Source organism: Ixodes scapularis, unplaced genomic scaffold (assembly GCF_016920785.2).
Source record: "Ixodes scapularis isolate PalLabHiFi unplaced genomic scaffold, ASM1692078v2 PGA_scaffold11__112_contigs__length_91849675, whole genome shotgun sequence".
Lineage (NCBI taxonomy): Eukaryota > Metazoa > Arthropoda > Arachnida > Ixodida > Ixodidae > Ixodes > Ixodes scapularis.
In genome coordinates this window covers 70,975,699-70,996,573 of record NW_024609837.1, presented here as the reverse complement: position 1 = coordinate 70,996,573, position 20,875 = coordinate 70,975,699, and the positions used below count along the sequence as shown (strand labels likewise).

Below are 20,875 nucleotides of genomic sequence, written 5' to 3'. Positions count from 1 at the left end.
CCCATGAAAGCAGCATTCCGATTGTGCGTGAACCCAGGCCACCAACTAGAATTGAAAAGCGCCACAAAGCTACAAGCTTTGGGGTGGGGCGTGCCCTACGAGCATACTCATCATAAGCCTGTGTTAATATGCTTGTGTAAACTACGTCACACGCCAATCCAATGTCGTTTATTCTTCTATTCGAATCACATCTTTTAAATTAAGCGATGGAACATTTCCAATAAGAGTTGAATTAAACCCTAGAGGAATGATGTGTACCTACCCGGATATTACTGACGAAATACAAGTAAACCCGTCATATTTACCCGAAAGCCCCAGCCGAAATGAAAAAAAAAACGAATTCTTCTTGAGCATACAATTTAAAGGGTGGTGTTTATTAGCAATAACAAATCCAGAGGACTTGGAAGCAGTAGCCTTTACTTGGACACTTTGTTGAACAGTGTTTTTCACGGGTCTGAACGACCGGTTCAGCAATGACCCAGGCGTTCTTGCCTCAGTAGCTCGCTGCTGGAGCAGCGTAACTCGGAGCTGGGGCGGCGTAGCTGGGAGGGGCGTAGCTAGCGTACGAAGGAGGCACGTACGTGACGTAAGTGTAGGTGACCGAGGGCACGTAGCTGCTGCTTCTGTAAAAATAAGGAGGCGACATTATTCTATCATGCATGCAAAAAATAAAAGACGTTTACAAATCTCTGCAATGCAAAATTAGAGCGCAGCTCTTGAGGAGGAGGAGAAGAAGAGGGTTACGGAGGGAGGGGTATGCCGTTCCTCCTCCTCCGTACCCTCTCTTCCTGCCCTCCTCCTCCTCCCCTTCTGCTCCTCTTCCAATTCAGTTTCCCTGCTAAATGTACCGGGGAAATTGACGTCACATGACTAGGTGTCACGTCAGCTATGAACAAATTCCATCTATCCGCTAAATGTAGCGGACGAAACTAAATTTTTGCTGTTAAATTTACCGGATATTGAATTTGTGTTGAGGTCACGTGACGTAAACTTTGCCGCTAAATTTAGCGCGGTTACGCCGACGCCGATGCCGTGAAACCCGGAAACGGGCACGTAAAAGCTGCTCTCTAAAACGTCCTTATGTCACCACGTACAGATATGTAAAACGTCGTACCCGCTGTAGCTGTCACCATAGCTGTCACCATAGCTGTCCTGGCTTGGAGCAGAGTAAGACGGGGCACTGTAGCTTGGCGGAGAGTAAGAGGGGGCGCTGTAGCTTGGGGGAGAGTAAGACGGAGCGCTGTAGCTTGGTGGAGAGTAAGACGGGGCACTGTAGCTTGGAGGAGAGTAAGAGGGGGCGCTGTAGCTTGGGGGAGCGTAAGACGGAGCGCTGTAGCTTGGCGGAGAGTAAGACGGGGCGCTGTAGCTTGGGGGAGAGTAAGACGGAGCGCTGTAGCTTGGTGGAGAGTAAGACGGGGCACTGTAGCTTGGAGGAGAGTAAGAGGGGGCGCTGTAGCTTGGAGGAGCGTAAGACGGAGCGCTGTAGCTTGGGGGAGAGTAAGACGGGGCACTGTAACTTGGGGGAGAGTAAGATGGGGCGCTGTAGCTTGGGGGAGAGTAAGACGGAGCGCTGTAGCTTGGCGGAGAGTAAGAGGGGGCGCTGTAGCTTGGGGGAGAGTAAGACGGAGCGCTGTAGCTTGGCGGAGAGTAAGACGGGGCGCTGTAGCTTGGGGGAGAGTAAGACGGAGCGCTGTAGCTTGGGGGAGAGTAAGACGGGGCACTGTAGCTAGGGGGAGAGTAAGATGGAGCGCTGTAGCTTGGGGGAGAGTAAGACGGGGCACTGTAGCTTGGGGGAGAGTAAGTCGGAGCGCTGTAGCTCGGAGGAGAATAGGACGGGGCACTGTAGCTTGGGGCAGAGTAAGACGGGGCACTGTAGCTTGGGGGAGAGTAAGATGGGGCACTGTAGCTTGGAGGAGAGTAAGAGGGGGCGCTGTAGCTTGGGGGAGCGTAAGACGGAGCGCTGTAGCTTGGAGCAGAGTAAGCCGGAGCACTGTAGCTTGGAGGCGCGTAGGATGGGGCACTGTAGCTCGGAGGGGCATAGGATGGGGCACTGTAGCTAGGTGGCGAGTAAGAGGGAGCACTGTAGCTTGGCGGAGAGTAAGAAGGAGCACTATAACTTGGAGGCGAATAAGATGGGGCACTGTAGCTTGGAGGAGAATAAGATGGGGCGCTGTAACTAGGGGGAGCATAGGATGGGGCGCTGTAGCTAGGTGGAGCATATGATGGAGCGCTGTAACTTGGAGGAGCATATGACGGAGCACTGTAGCTTGGTGGAGAGTAAGAAGGAGCACTGTAGCTCGGGGGAGAATAAGTAGGCGCGCTGTAACTTGGGGGAGAATAGGATGGGGCACTATAACTTGGGGCAGAGTAAGAAGGAGCGCTGTAGCTTGGTGCAGAATAAGATGGGGCACTGTAGCTTGGAGTTTTATATGATGGAGCACTATAACTTGGGTAGGAGTAAGAGGGAGCACTGTAGCTCGGAGCAGAATATGAAGGAGCGCTGTAGCTCGGTGCATGATAGGATGGGGCACTATAGCTAGGGGCTGAATACGATGGAGCACTGTAACTTGGGACTGAATATGACGGAGCACTATAGCTTGGTGGAGAGTACGAGGGTGCACTATAACTCATGGCAGAGTAAGAAGGCGCACTATAGCTTGGTGCAGAATATGATGGGGCACTATAGCTTGGGGCGGAATACGAGGGAGCACTATAGCTTGGGGCAGAATACGAGGGAGCACTGTAGCTTGGTGGGGAGTAAGAAGGAGCACTGTAGCTTGGAGCAGAATAGGATGGGGCACTGTAGCTTGGTGCAGAATAAGAGGGTGCACTATAGCTTGGTGGGGAGTAAGAAGGAGCGCTGTAGCTTGGAGCATAATAGGATGGGGCACTGTAGCTTGGTGGGGAGTATGAAGGAGCACTGTAGCTTGGAGCGGAATAGGATGGAGCACTATAGCTTGGAGCTGAATAAGAGGGAGCACTATAGCTAGGTGGGGAGTAAGATGGAGCACTGTAGCTAGGAGCAGAATATGACGGGGCACTGTAGCTTGGTGGGGAGTATGAAGGAGGACTGTAACTTGGAGCGGAATAGGATGGAGCACTATAGCTTGGAGCTGAATAAGAGGGAGCACTATAGCTAGGTGGGGAGTAAGATGGAGCACTGTAGCTAGGAGCAGAATATGACGGGGCACTGTAACTTGGTGCAGAATAAGAGGGAGCACTATAGCTTGGTGGGGAGTAAGAAGGAGCACTGTAGCTTGGAGCAGAATAGGATGGGGCACTGTAGCTTGGTGCAGAATAAGGGGGTGCACTATAGCTTGGTGGGGAATAAGATGGAGCACTGTAGCTAGGAGCAGAATACGACGGGGCACTGTAGCTTGGAGCAGCATAGGACGGGGCACTATAGCTAGGTGCTGAATAAGAGGGAGCACTGTAGCTTGGTGGGGAGTAAGAAGGAGCACTGTAGCTTGGAGCAGAATAGGATGGGGCACTGTAGCTAGGTGCGGAATACGAGGGTGCGCTATAGCTTGGCGGGGAGTAAGAAGGGGCACTGTAGCTTGGAGCAGAATAGGATGGGGCACTGTAGCTAGGTGCGGAATAAGAGGGCGCACTATAGCTTGGTGGGGAGTAAGAAGGAGCACTGTAGCTTGGAGCGGAGTACGAAGGAGCGCTGTAACTTGGAGCTGAGTAGGAGTCTCCGCCATAACTTGGCTCGTAACCTGAAAGGAAAGATGAAAATGTGGGAACATTGCTTTAAATAAGAAAGATTATTTGATGTTTACATTTAGCGACTAATACTTGGTTCATGCGTAAGTTCCTGTGTTAGACTAACATACCATTAGACCAAGTTTGTTGGAATGTCACTTTGTCTATCTGCATAGTGGGGCACTGGTGAACTATCATGTAAAGTTAAGGAAGCAGAAACATGATTTTTGCTGTTACGTTTAGGAAAATGAATTGCATAATTTTTTTTTCTTAATGCAAGCTTCCTAACATCATCGTGGTGTACGTGGAACCGTCACACATCATGGCCACGACGTGGCGAACCCAAAAAACTACTTGTAATGCAGCCATGTCAGCCTTTATAAAGCTTGAGAAACCGAGCAAAATTTATTTTATTAGCCGCATAATGAGCCATCAGGGGCGGTTCGCTGGTGTAGCGGGTGTCTCTCTCGGCGGGTAAAATCCCCGCAAGTGAGAATTTCTGGTCACATCACTAATGTAGATATTGAAAAAAAACTTCGGATCAATTATTTTCTGCTACATTTTGAAGGCTTGCGTACCTTCCACAATGATGCAACCCAGCATTGCTGCGCTCGCGCAAGAGCTTTGCCAGCTTTAGCCTGCTGTGAAAGTTGCGGCTGCCTTGACTGTGTAGCACAAAATATTTGCCGCCGAGACAAGCAAATGACTGCCGCAAGTCCGTCCTTGCTTCGATTATTCAAGTTCGGTATTGCGCGCAGAAAGAAAGTTGCCAGGCTTAAAGTTTGAGCGTAGTGAACTGCATGTGTGTTCTTACTTTACGAGTGGCCTGTAAAGCTATTTTTTTGGAAGATCGTGTTAGGCAGGAATGAAAAATAACAAGAAACTAGACTTAACTCTGTTGATCGGAATTGTCTGAAACGCTAGGCACTTTCTGCCCTCTCAGCTGGTTACGTGGCGTAAAAATCTTTCGTTCCCGCCGGAAGGAATAGCCGAATTCACTAACAAACCGCCCTTGGTGTCTCCGCTTGCAACCAGGGCGAGTTGAATACTTTATTTGGCAGCTGTGGTGCGCGCGGTGTCGACACCTATATACTGTAGATGTAAACCATGCCCACGGCAAAATTTATTGTATATTCCATCGACTGGCATTATGTGGTCGGCCAATCAACGAGCACCATTCTTGGCGCAGCGTTGTTTACGCGCGACACTCGGAGTCAAGTTTGCGAGCGGCTTCGCCCGTTCCCTAATGTCAGTTCATGGAATCTACGTTACACTTTGCAGTGTCTGAAAAGCACATAACACAACGTTATATTATACAGTTTCGAATGGGGTGGTTAAGTAGAAGTACTCATTGTCATGTTATTACAAATACAAATCTGCAATATGGGTGTTAACGTTGTTTTTATGCGCTAGAGGAAATAGGGCGTTCAATACTGACACTCGTACTTGGACAAGATGTTGAAGAAATGTGCTGTACAGCGTGAATAGGGTTTTTTCTCGCAGGCTCGGTGAGCCGGCAGTTGTGGGTGATGCAATATTAGATTTACCCCGATGTATTAAATGAAGGTTTATGACGCTACGCTTACCAACGTAGCATTGAGGAATGAGCTAATGTGGCCCACTTTGCATCTACTCTTGACTCGTAGTGGCAGTCCTTAACGTTAAAGGGCAAGTTTCTTAAGCAACCTACGTCATCGGTACTGTGCAATGAATGTCTTTAAGCCGGAGCCAGACCTCGCACCACACGTCATAAAAATATCGTCTTCGCTTTAGGTTTCAGAAGGACCGAGTGTAAAACAACATCTATTGAAATGGTCAGCTTAGGATTCTAAATAACGTGCATAACGAGCGCGACAGATCCTTTTCGAAAAGTCCGCGCCAACTTGTAGCTGCACCGCCTATTGTCAGAGTTGAACATTGTTGGGACATGTACTCTGATCATGTATTATTGGATAAGGATGGCTAGTTGGGCTAGTTGGTTTTGCATCATGGTGTAATACGCCAAAACAACAGGAAGATAGAACCTGTCTGGTTCTATCTTCGTTTTTCGTCCCTGTTGTTTCGGCGTATTACACCATCATGTATTATTGGACACGAGTTCTACATCGACGTTCAGCGAGGAACACTCGCTGAACGTTGACGCAGAGCTCGCTCTCGTATCCAATCAAACGTTTCGTGTCCATGAAACACCGACCACCAATGTTGCTTGACCGGGTTTTTAAAAGACCCTATTGCCCATTTCTACCTCTAGCATCAACATCTGAGTTCAACAGTACGAGAAAAGGTAAGAAGGAGAGGAAGGTTAATGTGAGCCCATGAAAGTGCGAACGGAAAGTGCGAAGGTTCTCCTTGATTTTCGAATCTGACAAGCTTCCATGCTAGCCACGTATTTTCGAAGCGAAGACCAATTTTCTCACTTTCTAGGATTCTCCTGCACTTACATTGCTCCGCATGCTTTGTAAAAGCATAATTGTGTTTATTGAGAAATCAAGTGGCATCATGCTCCTACGGTCATGCAGGAAACAACAGCAAGGAGGTCGTCCAACACTCTCGCCTCCGAAGGCGTTTTCACACATACATCACAGCGCTAACTCGGTGGAATATAAAAAAAGCGCTGACTTTACGTTACATACCAGCACTGCATCGGTGCTCCGCTGCATGTGACCCCGCCTTCCATCGCTTACACACACTGCGCTGTCAGCTCAAGCTGCTTTAGCGCTGACCACGGCGCTGGTACGGCGCTGAATTTGCGTTGTTTGAGAGTTTAGATGCGTGACTAAACGGACCTTAAAGCCACAGTAACGCTGCTAATGCATCTTACAAAAGCCAGTCTGCACACACTCTCTGAGACATGTTTTTTCTTACATCATGGTTCTGACATATTGGTCACAGAAATGCTGTCCACAGACATGTTCACACATGCTTCAATCATGCTCGAGTCGTGTGCGCAGATAATAATGTTCCTATGCCTGCAGTGAACACCATGTCCTTCGTATGATGTACGAGCGGTGGGATGGTGGTTTAACAGTGCCTAACCATTCGAGCGCGATCTTGATTGCATATGATCTCCGACTAAACTGATTTAAGAAAAGCCAGTGATTCTTGTTCCTAGTGTACCACGGATCAGTGCACGAATAGAAGCTTCTGGATGTGTAGAGACGATTGCCTTAAGGAACTTGCCCTTTAATTGGTCCGTCTTTTTGCGCGGACCCATAGCGGACTTACCATACGCGGGCACTGGGTAGAAGTGCTTGACCGTCTTGACGAGATAGGAGGACGTGTGGGCATTACCTCCTCCGTAGCTGTCGCTTCGCTTCAGTCGCAGCACCGGGGCGTATCCCTGACATGTCCGCAACAACTCCTGGAGCTTGGCGCTGGTGGTCTCGTTGTACTTGACGATCTTCACGTCGTGGTCCAGCGGCAGATGGGATACGCCAGTAGTCGGGAAGATAACCTTCTCGTTCTTGAACAGGAGGACAAAGGCCGTTGACTCTGCGCAAGAAGAAGTCGTTGATGGACCACATGCAGTGGAAGAGGGGCGGTGGCATCCAAGTCGGGAGCTTCCTAAAGCCTTGCAGTTTCTGTGGCATAGACACCCAGAGATTACGATATAACATGATATATGAGAGCCAGCAGGTTTACAGAGTCTGCAGTTTTTAGCGAACCCTTATTGAACACAATAGCACAGAAGGATAACGGCAGAATGGTAAAGGGAAAGCATCTCTTTTTTGGATACCCGGTCCGCAGTGCGCGCTTGTTGCGGTCCGTCGGTCTTAGGCTGCATTTGCACACTCGCGGTTCGCGAGACGCCATAGCTTTGTGTAAGGAAGGGAGCTTAAGCTGGGTGAAGGGATAACTGAAGGATTACCCTACCATTCTCATTCTGTGAGTATGGCCTCAGTAATTGGCGACATAAAACAAGCCCAAAAGAACCTTTTTTGTGGCGTTAAATTGGGGCTCACTTTGGACGTGTAAAATATTTTTTTCCTTTCAACCAAGTATCAAAGATCCTCCTCGATGCATGGCTACGATTATAGTACTCATTTTAAGTGAACGGAATGCACGCCTAAAGTAAAACAACACGTGAAGATAATTGCGATATAATTAGGTAAAACCATAACATAATCAATGGAAACTATTTATGCTGCAGTAATGTCTTATTTCCTCTGCATCATTAGTAGCAATAACTCTTACAAAAAGCGTCTGGCCAAGAGTAGTGGCAATTTCAATTGATATTGTTTTTAATTGCGAAACTTATGGCGAGTAGAAATAGACTTGAAAGATTTGCAGAACTTACTTTTGCCGGAAACGCAGCTGCAATCTTCGTCCAGAGATACCCTGTAGACTTCGGACAAGGGCTCGTTCACAGCGCGAAGTGCAGTCAAGACTTTCAGGTATCCGCAGAGCTTGTTTTCATGCTCGACCGCTGCACAAATGTTAGACAACGCCGTTACTCACTTGAACGATCCATTTTCTTAAAGTACACCTGCCCTATCCGGGAGTAACCTGCTACAACGGTTGAGCTGTGTAAACCGCACAATCAAAGTACAGCATTAGCAAACGCTTAGTTTCCTCCCAAATGTAGCGCTAGCGTCCGGAAACAATGCCAATATTTCAAAACAAACCGTTAAATTTGTCGAGTGTTATAAGCGATTTCTGTAAATTTTAAATGGGAAAAAGATGGCCGACGAAGGCCACGAATACGTGGTTTCGAACCGCGCACAAACATCCGGCAGCAAGCTCCATTTTCCCATTAAAATATGAAGAGAATTACTTATAACTTCTAGTTAGGGTAACGGCTCGTTCTGGAACCTCCTTATCTTATTCGGACGGCTAGCGCTACATGGGAACGTAAACTGGGAGCGTTCGACCATGAATGACTTACGTTTGCAATTTAAATTAAAAAAACGCAGTATTTTTTTTAAAGCGATATTTTGTTTTATTTAGCACGTCTTTAATCGGAGACCGAGATAGTCCCTGCCGGAGTACATGGGGACAGCAATGAATGCGATGGAATCTGGAACGCTTCGCCAACACGGCCCTTTCGCATTGAGCCCGACCGCAGGGAACGCTTCCATTACATGGAGCCGATCAACTCGGCGTCGAGGGCGCATCGTCACGTCGCTCGTTCGCTTGTTGTCTTTGTGTGTTTGGCATAACTGGCTGAACCAAACACGTGCTGTAAATGCGCAGTGATCCTGCGTTTTTTTGTTTTTTTTTCTTGTGAGTGACTGGTTTTGGGTGGTGATAGAACAAAACACACAAAGACGACGTGCTCCGTGACGATGCAGTTTCTGCGTTCTTTTATTGGTTCCACTGGATCGTAGCGTCGGCTGCCGACGAACTTAATTTAAATCTGTGTACTTTTTTTTTTGCTTTTTTTTAATATATTTAGGCTCTGAGAAAATACACCTAACTCGAATTGAGTTAACGGAAAACACTAAGCTTTAGTGTACTCCGAACGTTGCCGGCACTTTAATATTATACGAAGCGCGATGATGTGACCTTTGACAAAAAGGTAAATTTACGAGACATTAACGGTCGCATGAAGTTACTGGTAACATTTGACTCGTAATTTCAACGGTAGGAATGATGTTTGACGGTGTGTAAATATTTTATACAATTTTTTTATTTATTTTACGCGCTTTCACGTAAGGCGTCATCGCCCGGTACACCTATTTGTGTGGTAGAAATTGTTCACGTTTGTTTTTAATTTTATATTGATCAAAGATGTAATCTGATCACGGTTTTGATAGAACCTGAAAAGCAGACATTTGTAAAGTTACAGCTGACGTGCAACTTGTACAAAGTTTCTTTTTTTTCTTTTGGTAGCGAAATCACGATTTATTTTACTGTTCCAGCAAGGAAACGACTGTCACATTTTATTAGATTTTTGATGAAGTAACCATTGACTAGTTTAGTTAACTCTGAAAAGGAACGTGTACAACACAAAATTATCCCGTTTGGTTTTCACAACGGTATGTGACTTTTACGGCAAAAAAGGGAAAATAAGAAAATAAAAAATATGTTCCTATGAATTCGTAAAAAAGCGAGGCATTATTGATGACCCACCATATTGGAGCGTGGTTACTGCTTCAGAAGAGGACACGCTCAGAATAACGAGAAAGTAGCTACTTCCTTTTAATAGAAATTTGTTAAGTTTTTTCAGCAAAAAAAGGTCATGCATTCCTTCTGAACAATTAAGTTTGAAAAAAAATATATGCGGGATATATAACGATCAGGTCAGTGTTGCTGATGGAAGTTCGGTAAAGCTACGTTTGTATTCAATTGAGTAATTTAGCTTTTACTGTAGACTCTAGAGAGTAATTTGTTTTGTTGTATATATTTTAACTACAAACCAAATTTGAAAAATACTTACGCTTGATGAACCCGTAGACGTTGAGAACAACAGTAACTGAAAGATACAGACAAAAATGCATTCTTATAGTGCTGGCGAGACGTTGTACCAGCGGGAAAACGCAAGGGTTCAAAAACAACTGTGTATACAATTTTATTTTTGCTATATGTCGTTGAAGCACGACCGTTCTAAAAGGGCCTTTTAGACTATCCGACATTTCCAAACGTATATTTTAATAAGGCCGTTGTAGTATAAGAGACAGAGGTGATATATGGTGGGGCCAATATAGCAGCTTTAATATTATTCTCCCTTTATGATAGATTTGTTACGATCACTTCATTTCAAAAGCCTTTTCAAAATGGCATATTTAATATGACGCAGCATGGTGGTAAGCATGAAAGTACTACTAAATTTCTTCTGGGACTGCATGTTTTTTTACGGACGCGATATCGTTGCGGTTTCAAAATCGAAGAGAGGCTTTTGTGTTTCTCCCCCCTAGCAACACCCCCGCGCGCCCCCAGGTTCAGTACCACTCACTGAGGCCTCTCTGAAGGGAATTAGTTGGTACCGGAAAAAAAAACAAAATTAAGAAATCATTAGACCTGCCACCCATAGCGGAGCGTGAACCAAAATCGAATAAGCGTGCCCTAATATAGTACACTGCATACCTGCGTCGAATTTGCAGACATCTTCGCTGGTCAGTTCTTCTGCGGAGTCATAGCACTGCGGGCAGGTCTCGGGCAGCGAAGGACACAGGTCTGGAGCAATCGGGGAGCGACCACGGGGTGTCGGATGACCCCTGTGAAGAATAAAAAAACAGGTTGTTGATTTTGAGAAGTTTTCACTGGTTCATCAACGAACGATACTGGAAGTGTGTTAGGTTGCCATATTGTAACGAATGTCAGATTCATCCTCCTGAGTTTCTACAGTTTTTTGTTTGATTTTTCTCTCTCCGCCGCTTTTATCTAGAAATCCGAGGAAGACGTGCACAATGTGTTTTGTGCCAAGTAGGAACAAAATATCCAGAAATGAACTAAAAACCACACATGGATCAACTGAATTCTGTTGTTCACGCATATTGGTTCTCGTTACTTGTAAAGGGCAGTGCAGAGTACCAAGAGACTACCAGAGAGACCGGAACGGCGTCTTCGAGTGTTCTGTTTATGAGCAAAGTCCTTATTTTTGCTCGATTCAATTTTTGCGTAATGACGTCACAGGTTCGTCACTCTGCTGCAGTTAGTTCGGCAGCCGGCCAACCGAATGAAACTACAACAGCCATCGTTGGTACTCCGCAAATACAGATATACTTGTTTTCCTCTGGTATTCTCAGTTTCTGCTTCTACAATCGACCGCTGGGATCGTCTCAATGTATAGAGTGACGCGTCGCTTCTTGCGATGTATTTTTTATTTTCCATTACAAGGTGAACGAGAAACATCTCAGCCAGAGACGCGTGTCGGGCACAATGACATGGCCTGCAACAAAGAGCGATAGCCAACAGGTACGAAGAAGCCCATTTTGGGGCTGTAACTCGACGTCGTCGACTTTATGCTGCTGCGGTCGCCGTGCGCTTAGTAGCGACTACATACATTACGGGTGACCGGTCAAATTTATCCGAAAAGCCCTCAAAAACGGTTAATTGAAGGACCGCGATTAGAAAGGGGCTTGGCACTTTTTTAATTTCTTTCATGTTAACTTGTGAAAACAAACAATCCCATTCATAAAGTGATGATTCGACATGTTCTTTTTTTATTGCACGTTTTTATTTGGGAGACAAGCACGTGAATGTTTGGCTCAAATGACGTAGTTGAAGTCGTGAAAAGCTCAGCTAGGTGCTCGTTCATTAGGGTCTCACGCTGTTTCGATTTCACCGCTTTGATTGGTTAGAAAAGTGCGGTTTACAGCAGCGTGTTCATTCGAATATCGAAGTATAGTCTACAAAATCCTGTCCGTCTGCTTTGCCGCACAACATTCGAAGAGTCAATCACCGCAACTTACGGAGATAGCTCAGCGAATGACGATGTTGAATCATATGTTTACGCCGAAAAACGCAGTCTGAGTTATGACATTAAGCAATGCAAGCGTGACGTTTTGCACTGCTTGATGTCACAACTCAGACTGCGTTTTTTGGTCTGAACATATCTTTCGGCATCGACATTCGCTGAGCTGCCTTTCTAAATTGTGGCGATTGGCTCGCCGAGTGTTCTGCGGGAAAGTAGTCGCACGGGCTTTTTTTTAGAGTTTACGTTTGCGCCCCGCAAGCTTAACGTAGGGACACATTACTTCTGTTGGCATGCCTACCAGGGAGCACCAAGCCCCACGAGACTCATGAGCAACAGTTTTAGCGCCCATGACATACATGCCAGTCTAAGCCGCGATGATTGTTGGTCCTATGGCCCTTGGCAACTTGGGAAACACGCAGGGCGTGGCTCATTATAATTCAACTTCTTGCTTCGCAATTGGTTCTTTGGCGTCCTTATCTTCTAATGCCGTGATCTCACTGGTTGCGGAGGGATAATGAAATGCACGCGTCTCACCAGACCCTTCGTTTCGTACGTTGTCACAGACTGTAGTAAGGTCGCAGAGGACGAATAGTTTTCTGTTGGCGTGTGAACGTCCCCAAGAGGGCGCAGCGGACTGCTAACTGCTAAGGTCCCTCTAAGTCTATACTGAAAGGTAGCGCCTTCTCCTCCCTCCTCCCCCTCTTTTTTCTCTCTCGCCCTCGCGCGTCGACGGTATTGCCGCCTGAATCGCTTCAAGCTAGCAGACGCTCCTGCTTGAGTGCAATGGGGCGGAAGGTTGTTTTTGTTAGCTGTCGTGTTTCGCGATTGCATTTCTGTCGCGAGTTCTACAGTTCGACGCACAATTGACTGCACAGATTTTCGAGATAGCAGAAGAATGAATTGGCAATCTGGAAGACGCAAACTAGCGCAAAAATGGGCACGCAATGCGAGCACGGTCTACGCTACTATGCTACCGGAGCGAGGCTCTGTTTCGCTTCTGCGCGAGTAAAGCCCCCGACTACCTGCAGCAGCGAACTCTTGTATGTTGCACAGTGACTTTGTTACAAATGAAGGCAGTGTTTTTGTATTACCGCACGCGTACCCCAGACCCAAAGAAGGGAGATCACACGCTCGGTTTTTTCGTCGCTTCGTAAGGGAGGCAAGACGTAACACGTAAGCACAAAGCGATAGCTGTTTTTTCTTTCGCAACTGAAGCAAAAAGAGATTTATGTTTGTTTTTTTTTGTTTTTTTTTCACGCCTAAAACACTTTTTTCAGAGCGACTGTACTTCCTCTCACCTTAACATAGACCAACTACAGAGGGTACAGACGTGAGCGGGCAGCTTTGACTTGGGCTCCCGCTGCACGAGCGTTAATGCAGCCGAGGCGCGATCAAACCTAAGGAGCGGTTAATTCATGTTAAGCGGAGTATGCTGTGGTCTAGATAATAAAAAAAACGTTTCCCTTTTTCACAAAAACCGTCCTTGGCGTGCGCAACGTGTCGTAATGGTTGCGAAAAATCAATCTACTAACATTTGATTCACATTGCTGTAAAGGCGCGGCTAAGAGCCTTCACCCAATACGCGGTATAACTAAATCGGAGTATTTTCATAAACAAATCTTAGCAGAACGAGCAAAAACCCAAACTACCCGCTAAGGCAAACGCGGCGGGTGACCGGAGCGAAAATCGCGACGAGGAGCCTCGAAAAGCAAGAACAACCAGAACAAAATCCGCGCGCAGAGAGCTTCGAATAGCCGACTACACCCGTGCAATGAGAGAAGCTGGCGGCATTCTTTAAAATATGTCTCTACCTTTTAGTATAGAGGGACCTTACTAGCTGCTAGAGTTGCACTATAGACGCTTTGCAGCATCTGTGCATGGGCGCCGCCATAACTGACCTTCAGTTTTTGTTTCCCCTTATTACGTTTACTTCACTTCATTATTAGCATAGCAGGCTAGGTCATTGCGATCCTAGATTTTATTTTGTCTTTCTCCTCAGCCTTGGCTTTTGTGGAGGCTCGTTAACACCAATTTCAGTGGCTCGGTATTTCGGTAAAACAAGAGAAGGTCAGCAATGGCGGCTGTATTCTGGCGCGTGTGTAAAGCGTCTATAGGCTCCCTACAGGAGCCATAATTGTGCGTTCATACATACACGCAGTGCCGTCTTTCCTGCTCGCAATGTTGATCCTGCTCCTCACGTGACTGAATTGGGCGAATAATGGCGCCGCGCGTTCGATGCACACGGCGCGCCCAAAAGCAGGAAAACGTACGCCGGGGCGCGTGCAACGCCTACTTTCTCTTATGGCACTTAATCCGGCTCCTCACGTGATCGGATCTCGGCGAATAGCGGTGCGGCAGCACGTGGAAAACAGACGCGCAACTCTGGCTCCCGTAGGGAGCCTATACAGAAACTCTACTAACTGCTATTTAACGCAAGTGCGTCATAGAATTTGATCTGCATTAAAAAAAAATCTACACCAGAGAAATTTATTTTTACTGGTAAAATAAGTTACTTGAGTCCAATTCAAGCAACGGAAAAAAAAATAGGAATTTGAAAATACTCTTGTCAAATGCTGGACACTTCAATGAATGCTTCAAAGCACAAGGGTGAGCTTCCGATTCCAGTATTTTTTTTTTTTTAAATTACCACCTGCCAGAAATTTACTATAAGCAAATTTAACATCCGAAGTCGTACGGAGCAAGAAGCGAAGCTTTCTTTTTTTAATTTGTTTTTGCGGGTCGCTTTGCAAAGGCTCATTCATTGCCACAGTAGGTTCTGCAATGATTGACTACGTGCGCGGGCTTACTTCCATATACACCGCCTCTTATCTTTCCAATTAAGAAGATTTTAAATATGACGACAACAGCAATGCTCCGCGATGCATCTTGCTTCCTCAAAACCCTTCTAGCATAATTCTTTAAGCCAAAATGTGGTTTGCGGGGTTTTTTTGTTGCGAAATATGGGGCCTTAAAAAGCCCGAAACCAAGGCAAAGACAAACTTGAGCTTCCTTTGCCAGTCTCTCGATATCTTAATTCTCCAAACAAGTGCCAAAATTAGGCTTTACATCTGATAGTTTGGTTTCATGTGGAAGTTCTGGGACTAAATTGCCAAAGTAGTGCAAGGTTTAGACTTGACTGCTGGTTCTGTGATTTATACGTGGCATCTTTGACTGAAGTTTGGAACTCTGACGATTCTGTGGCGAGTCAGGCAAAAAAAGCCATCGAAAAAGCAAGGAACCTACTCTGGCACGAACTAACGCCCTTGATCAAAACTGCGTTAAGCTGGGGTCGCACAGCTTACACATCATACAAAAGACCGACTGCATAAAAATTCGAACGCGAGTCATTGAGAGATCCGTGCCGCGTGGCAATGAATTCAAGGAGAAACTTCGCACGGGGCATTCGAACCAAGGATATTGCGGCAACTCTTGTTTGCACAATGCTTTTTGTATAAAGGATCCCCAGTGTGGCCCGGACTTCAGGCCCACATTAGGCGCCAAGGATCCCCCAACTTGAGCCAAGTCCGTCGTTTTTCCGTGGCGAGCTACCTGGGAAACATCCTATGTATGTACAGAGACGAAGGATTAAAACTAGTCCAATGTGACTCACTTCATAGCAGCGTTTGCTTTCCGTTACTTAAAGCCGTAGTGACACCGTTAATACATTCTACAAAAGACAAGGTGTTGCTGCAGACAAGACGACAAAGCATTTTCGGACACCCCGCAAGCACGTTGGAATTATGGATGCTTCGTACGTAAGCATGCCTTGATAGGTTTTGTCTGACCGAAAAGACGTGTTCCTCATGCAAGATAGAGACACTCCTCAGACGCTTTCTGCAGACGGGCTCTTGTATGATGTTGTAGCAGTCTTTTAACCACACGCAGCCCACAAGTCCCTTCCGCGATGGAGCTTACCAATATATCGCCGATGTTGTCTGGCAGAGCACGGCAAGAAGCGCGGTAGCCAGGAAGGCCCAGAGAACACTTGGTGAGCCCATGGCTGTCGCTGATGCTGCTGGCCCGCTCGAAGCACGACTACGCGCTTTTATGGACACGTCGCGGTGCTGACCACTGGTCGAAAACGTTCACCTTAGCGTAATGAGACACCCGCCTCTCTCTACACTTTCCCTTTGCTCCCCTCGTGGCTTTCGAAGAAAGAGTAGCCTTCGGCGATAGCGGGTGGCCGTAAACGGCACGTGTTGGATTGCAAGCTTCACGCTTCGGTGAGGGGAACCCTTCATTCAAAGGGGACCTGCAGTCGTCTCGCGCAAATGCGGAACTGTATTCGTTTTCGCCTCAAGAACCAAAGTAAATAAATTTTCACTCCTTGCAGAACGCTACCGATTTCCCTCTTTATGTGATGAATTAAGAGAGGTGTCCTAGATTAGTTGCGTGTCGTCTTATCAAGCCGTACACTTTCCAAACATCAAAATCATCGACTCTTCCTCAAATCTTGTAAGAGCTATCCCGAGCAAAGTACGAGTCATCCGCCAAACTTTATTTTTTATAGGACTACCGGTATAACACTATCTTCAGTAGAATGTTTTCTCGAGCTTATTACCACTATAGAATGAGTTTGCCAATAAGGAGTACAACAGGTGTAGACATGTAAAAAAAGTTCAAAGAGTAACTAAAAATTGTTACTCCTCGCTAGCTGAGATGCTAAGTATACTTGATTTATTATGAACAAACCGCAAAGACTAGACGCGCGAACGGATGTCTGAAACCGGTGCCCCCGCTTCATGACCGTTCCTGCAGTGCTGCAAGGAGTTAACGGTTGTAAACTTTTTATTGGTAATTCCAGCTGCCCAAAGGAGTCGTCACTGTCGACATAAATGGTGGTCGGAAAAAGGTCGTGTTATGGCGCCTTCGTCCTGCTTAAAGGATGCTGCGCTTAATTTAGCGGCCGCTGATGGTTCATTCTTGACTTCGTTTTTTTTTTTTTTTTTCCTCTCTTTTTAACTTCAGTTGTTACTAACGCAGTTTTCGCACCTGATTTACAAAAGTATACCCTTTTATTTATTTTTTTTTTCCTGGACCTGCGCATATTTTCGGGGAATAAAAACTTTGGTTTCGGGGTCATTGCGTCTGAATCAAATTTAAGACCGAGGAGCGGCGGTAAATGCTAGTCATCACCACCAACCAGCTTTAACGACGGCTCCAACGATACATTTGTGCAACCGAGCATCGAGTATAGTTGAGCTGCGCGAAACCAAAACCGCGCAAACTCTTTGCCTGTAAAAAAAAAAAAAAAAAAAAAAAAAAGAGCGGTCATGCGCGTCCGCATTCTAGAACCAGCCTCAGTCGTCCGCTCAAATATCAGCTCAGAGATGTGACAGGAAAATTAAGAAAATTAAGCCAGTGCGTTTTCATTGGAAGCTGTCCCCTTTGGTGCACTCGTAAGCAGATATTGAACTTTTTTAAATTTTGAATTTAGTAAATATCTTGGAGTCAGTTTGAAGAAATATGATGGCTAGCTAAAGCATACAAAGCAAACTATAGTCACCGAATGCTTAAGGATCGCAGGATATGGCGAGCCAAGCGCAGCCAATCATATTGCTGCATTAGTCGATAAGAACGCCGAAGGACTTTTATTTTATTTATTTATTTATTTCAATACCTTCAAGGCCACACGGCATTATAGAAGGGAGTGGGGGAAAAACAAAAGTACAAAAAAATAGAATTCAACACATATTAGTTAACATAATAGTTTTCAACGGCAGACTTGAATGCAGGAGCGTCTGTGATTGTGGCGATGGAGGTGGGCAGGTGGTTCCAGTCATTAGTAGTTCTTGGAATAAAAGAATCAAAAAAGAGCTTCGTGCGACTGAAAGGAACGTTGACTTTATGGTGATGATCATTTCGATGGGATACATACGATGGTTCAGAAAAAAGCTCTTCACTTAGATGCTGGTTGTGATGATAAATTTTGTGAAATAAGGACAAACGAGATAATTTTCTACGCAATGAAAGATTCGGAAGATGTAAAGTTAGTTTCATGGATGATACACTGGAAAAACGCGAGAAATTAGACAATATAAAACGTGCGCCACGATTTTGTACGGATTCAATTTGATTAATTAGAAATTCATGGCCTGGGTCCCACACCGAACTCGCATACTCAAGCTTGGATCTAACGAGGGTCTTGTACAGTAGTAGTTTTAATGATGAAGGAGCCCTTGAGAAGTTGCGGCGTAAGTAACCTAGCATGCGATTAGCGTTGTTAGCAATAAAATTAATGTGAGTTTGCCAGGAGAGGTCAGATGTTATATGGACACCTAGGTACTTGTACGATGTCACCTGCTCAAGAACAGAACCAATGTTGTATTGAGGAAAGTTAGTACAGGCAGCTTTCCGTGAAATTCTCATTACTTTACATTTACTGGCATTAAGGCGCATTTTCCAGTCGTCACACCAGTTAGTAATGGAATTTAGGTCAGTCTGAAGAAAAGACGTATCAGTATCAGAATAGATTACACGATAAATGACACAATCATCTGCAAACAACCTTATGGATGACTGGACATTGTTAACGAGGTCATTTATGTATATGAGGAAAAGAAGGGGGCCGAGGACGGAACCTTGCGGCACACCCGAAGTAACAGGGCAGGGAAGAGAGTCTGAGTCGTTTGCAGTTACAAACTGTGATCTGTTAGAGAGAAAATTTTCGATCCATGCAAGAATGTTAGAGTCAATGTTTAGTTTTTTTTTAATTTTAAGCAGAGCAGTTGGTGAAAGACTAAATCAAAGGCTTTCGAAAAATCAAGAAATATGCAGTCGATTGAAAGGTTATTGTCTAGCGCAGAGAGAACATCGTTCGTGAAACAAACCAGTTGCGTTTTACATGAGAATGATTTACGAAAACCATGCTGACGATATGTGAAAAATGAGTTGGATTCAAGAAAGTTAACTAGGTTAGAATAGATGATATGCTCCAACATTTTACATGGGACACTAGTTAAAGATATAGGCCTGTAATTAAGAGGAGAGTGAGCATCACCTGATTTAAACAAAGGTACCACCTTACCCACCTTCCAATCGCTGGGCAACAAACAAAGATCTAGGGACTGCGAGAAAAGTTTAGACAGTATTACAGAAGAGAGCATTTCAGTGTTCTTCAGAAATTTAGAATTAATCCCGTCAGTTCCAGATGAAGAAGAAACTTTTAAATTTTTTATTAGGCTAAGCACACCAATGCAATCAATTATAACAGGATCCATAAGTGGAAAGGCTGCAAGATTATATTCAGGGCAAGAAACAAAAGACTGTGGCATGAAAGACTGAGAAAACACATCATTTAGTAAATATGAACATTCCGACCTTGGAACTGAGACTCCATTATCGTTGATTAGCGATATGACACTCTCTTTTTGTCCACCAATTATATTCCAAAATTTCTTAGTGTCATTTGTCAATAAGGATGGTAGGGTATCATTAAAAAATATGTTTTTGGCTTTTACCACTTCATTCTTAAAGAGGGTTGCAACATTCTGATACGCACACAACAAGTCCGGTTTATTGAACTGCTTTGCTTTGCGGAACAGTCGTTTCTTTTTATTTCGCACTAATCACAAAGCGAGAAACCTCATCATATATTAACCACACCTTTCGTTTCTTAAGCTCTCAGCAACTACAGACGATTGTGCTGACACAACCCGTCTGTTCAGCTTAGATTTTGAAGTTTGCGACATTGTTATAGGCCGTTGATGTGAATTGTCGCCAACACAAAAGCTTTTGCAAGCCTGGAATCTTTCATTAACGTGCACCCCGCAATAGCGATTTGAAAACTGTTGTCGGTAGAATGATAATTGTTTCCCTTTATATCGAAATGGGATTTCGAATCAGAAAAACATTATTTTGTTTTTGTTACTTTTTAACACAGCTACTTATATTAAGTGTCATGTAAACTATAGGTATTTTATCGAAAGTCAATTACTGCTTCCATTAGGCGAACTTGGTTTGTAGTCGCGAACAGGACGTGAAGGGTAGGGAGGTGTTTCAGTTCCGCCTCCAACGCGAGCTTTCCGCCTTCGATGACGCTTCAGCGTCTCGTGAGCTTCGAGCGTACACGAGCAGTCAAAGCACGGTGGAAGGCAATGAGCTCGTTCTAGTAGCCGGAATTCCGAGTTAGACGCCCTGTCGTTTTTATCTTCACAGTATCTATAGTTGGTAGTAGGAAGGACTGTGCGGAAAAACTGAAAATGATCTGACTGAGTCTCCGGTCTCAATGTATAGACCGTTCCATAAGGGTCATAGCAGAGAGGGTAAAAGAGAAAAAAAATGCACTCTCCCTCTCACCCTGAACGTCGTCTGCTCCGCCGAGTGGGCGGTAGCTAGCGTTCGGCAGGCGTGCAAACTCCGTTTAAAATCGCGTCATTTTGGAACTTTAAGCGCAGATGCGCAGATTTTGGTATGCCAGTTGTCGTGTAATACTGTGCTAGATAAAAGGATTCACAGGGTCCAATTGCGCTGTTACCTGCGTGCAAATAAAAAAGAAAAATAGGAAAAACTGTGTCAGATTGGCCGGTTTCTTTGGCGAAAAGTAAATCCGGTTGCTGTACCTTTTTTTACTATACTAAGTTCGTACTGGTGTAGGAATTTAGCGACCATGAGTGGAAATCTGAAATAATAAAGAAAAACGTGCTCTCCTGCCGCAATACGCGCAGTAGTTGAGGGTAGTACTGCCGGCTGACTCAACTGCTATTTAAGTAACGGAAAAATGATATGCTAGTTGATCATTTAGCGAAATAGAACAACAGAGAGCTATAGGCTGATATTGGAGTAGCCACAACTATTCTAAGAACGCGAACC

General features: G+C 45.2%; 1 protein-coding gene across 1 annotated transcript in view; it reads right to left on the bottom strand.

The window, feature by feature from the left end:
- Positions 1-493: 493 nt before the first annotated feature.
- Positions 494-20,875, bottom strand: part of LOC120839591 (proline-rich extensin-like protein EPR1) — a 52,123-nt gene continuing 31,741 nt past the window's right edge. The window contains exons 2-5 of the mRNA XM_042289029.1: positions 8,003-8,131; positions 6,931-7,197; positions 1,115-3,719; positions 494-623 (exon numbers count right to left, since the gene is read on the bottom strand). Coding sequence (XP_042144963.1) covers positions 494-623; positions 1,115-3,719; positions 6,931-7,197; positions 8,003-8,131 — 3,131 coding nt within the window. The remainder of the gene's footprint in view (positions 624-1,114; positions 3,720-6,930; positions 7,198-8,002; positions 8,132-20,875) is intronic.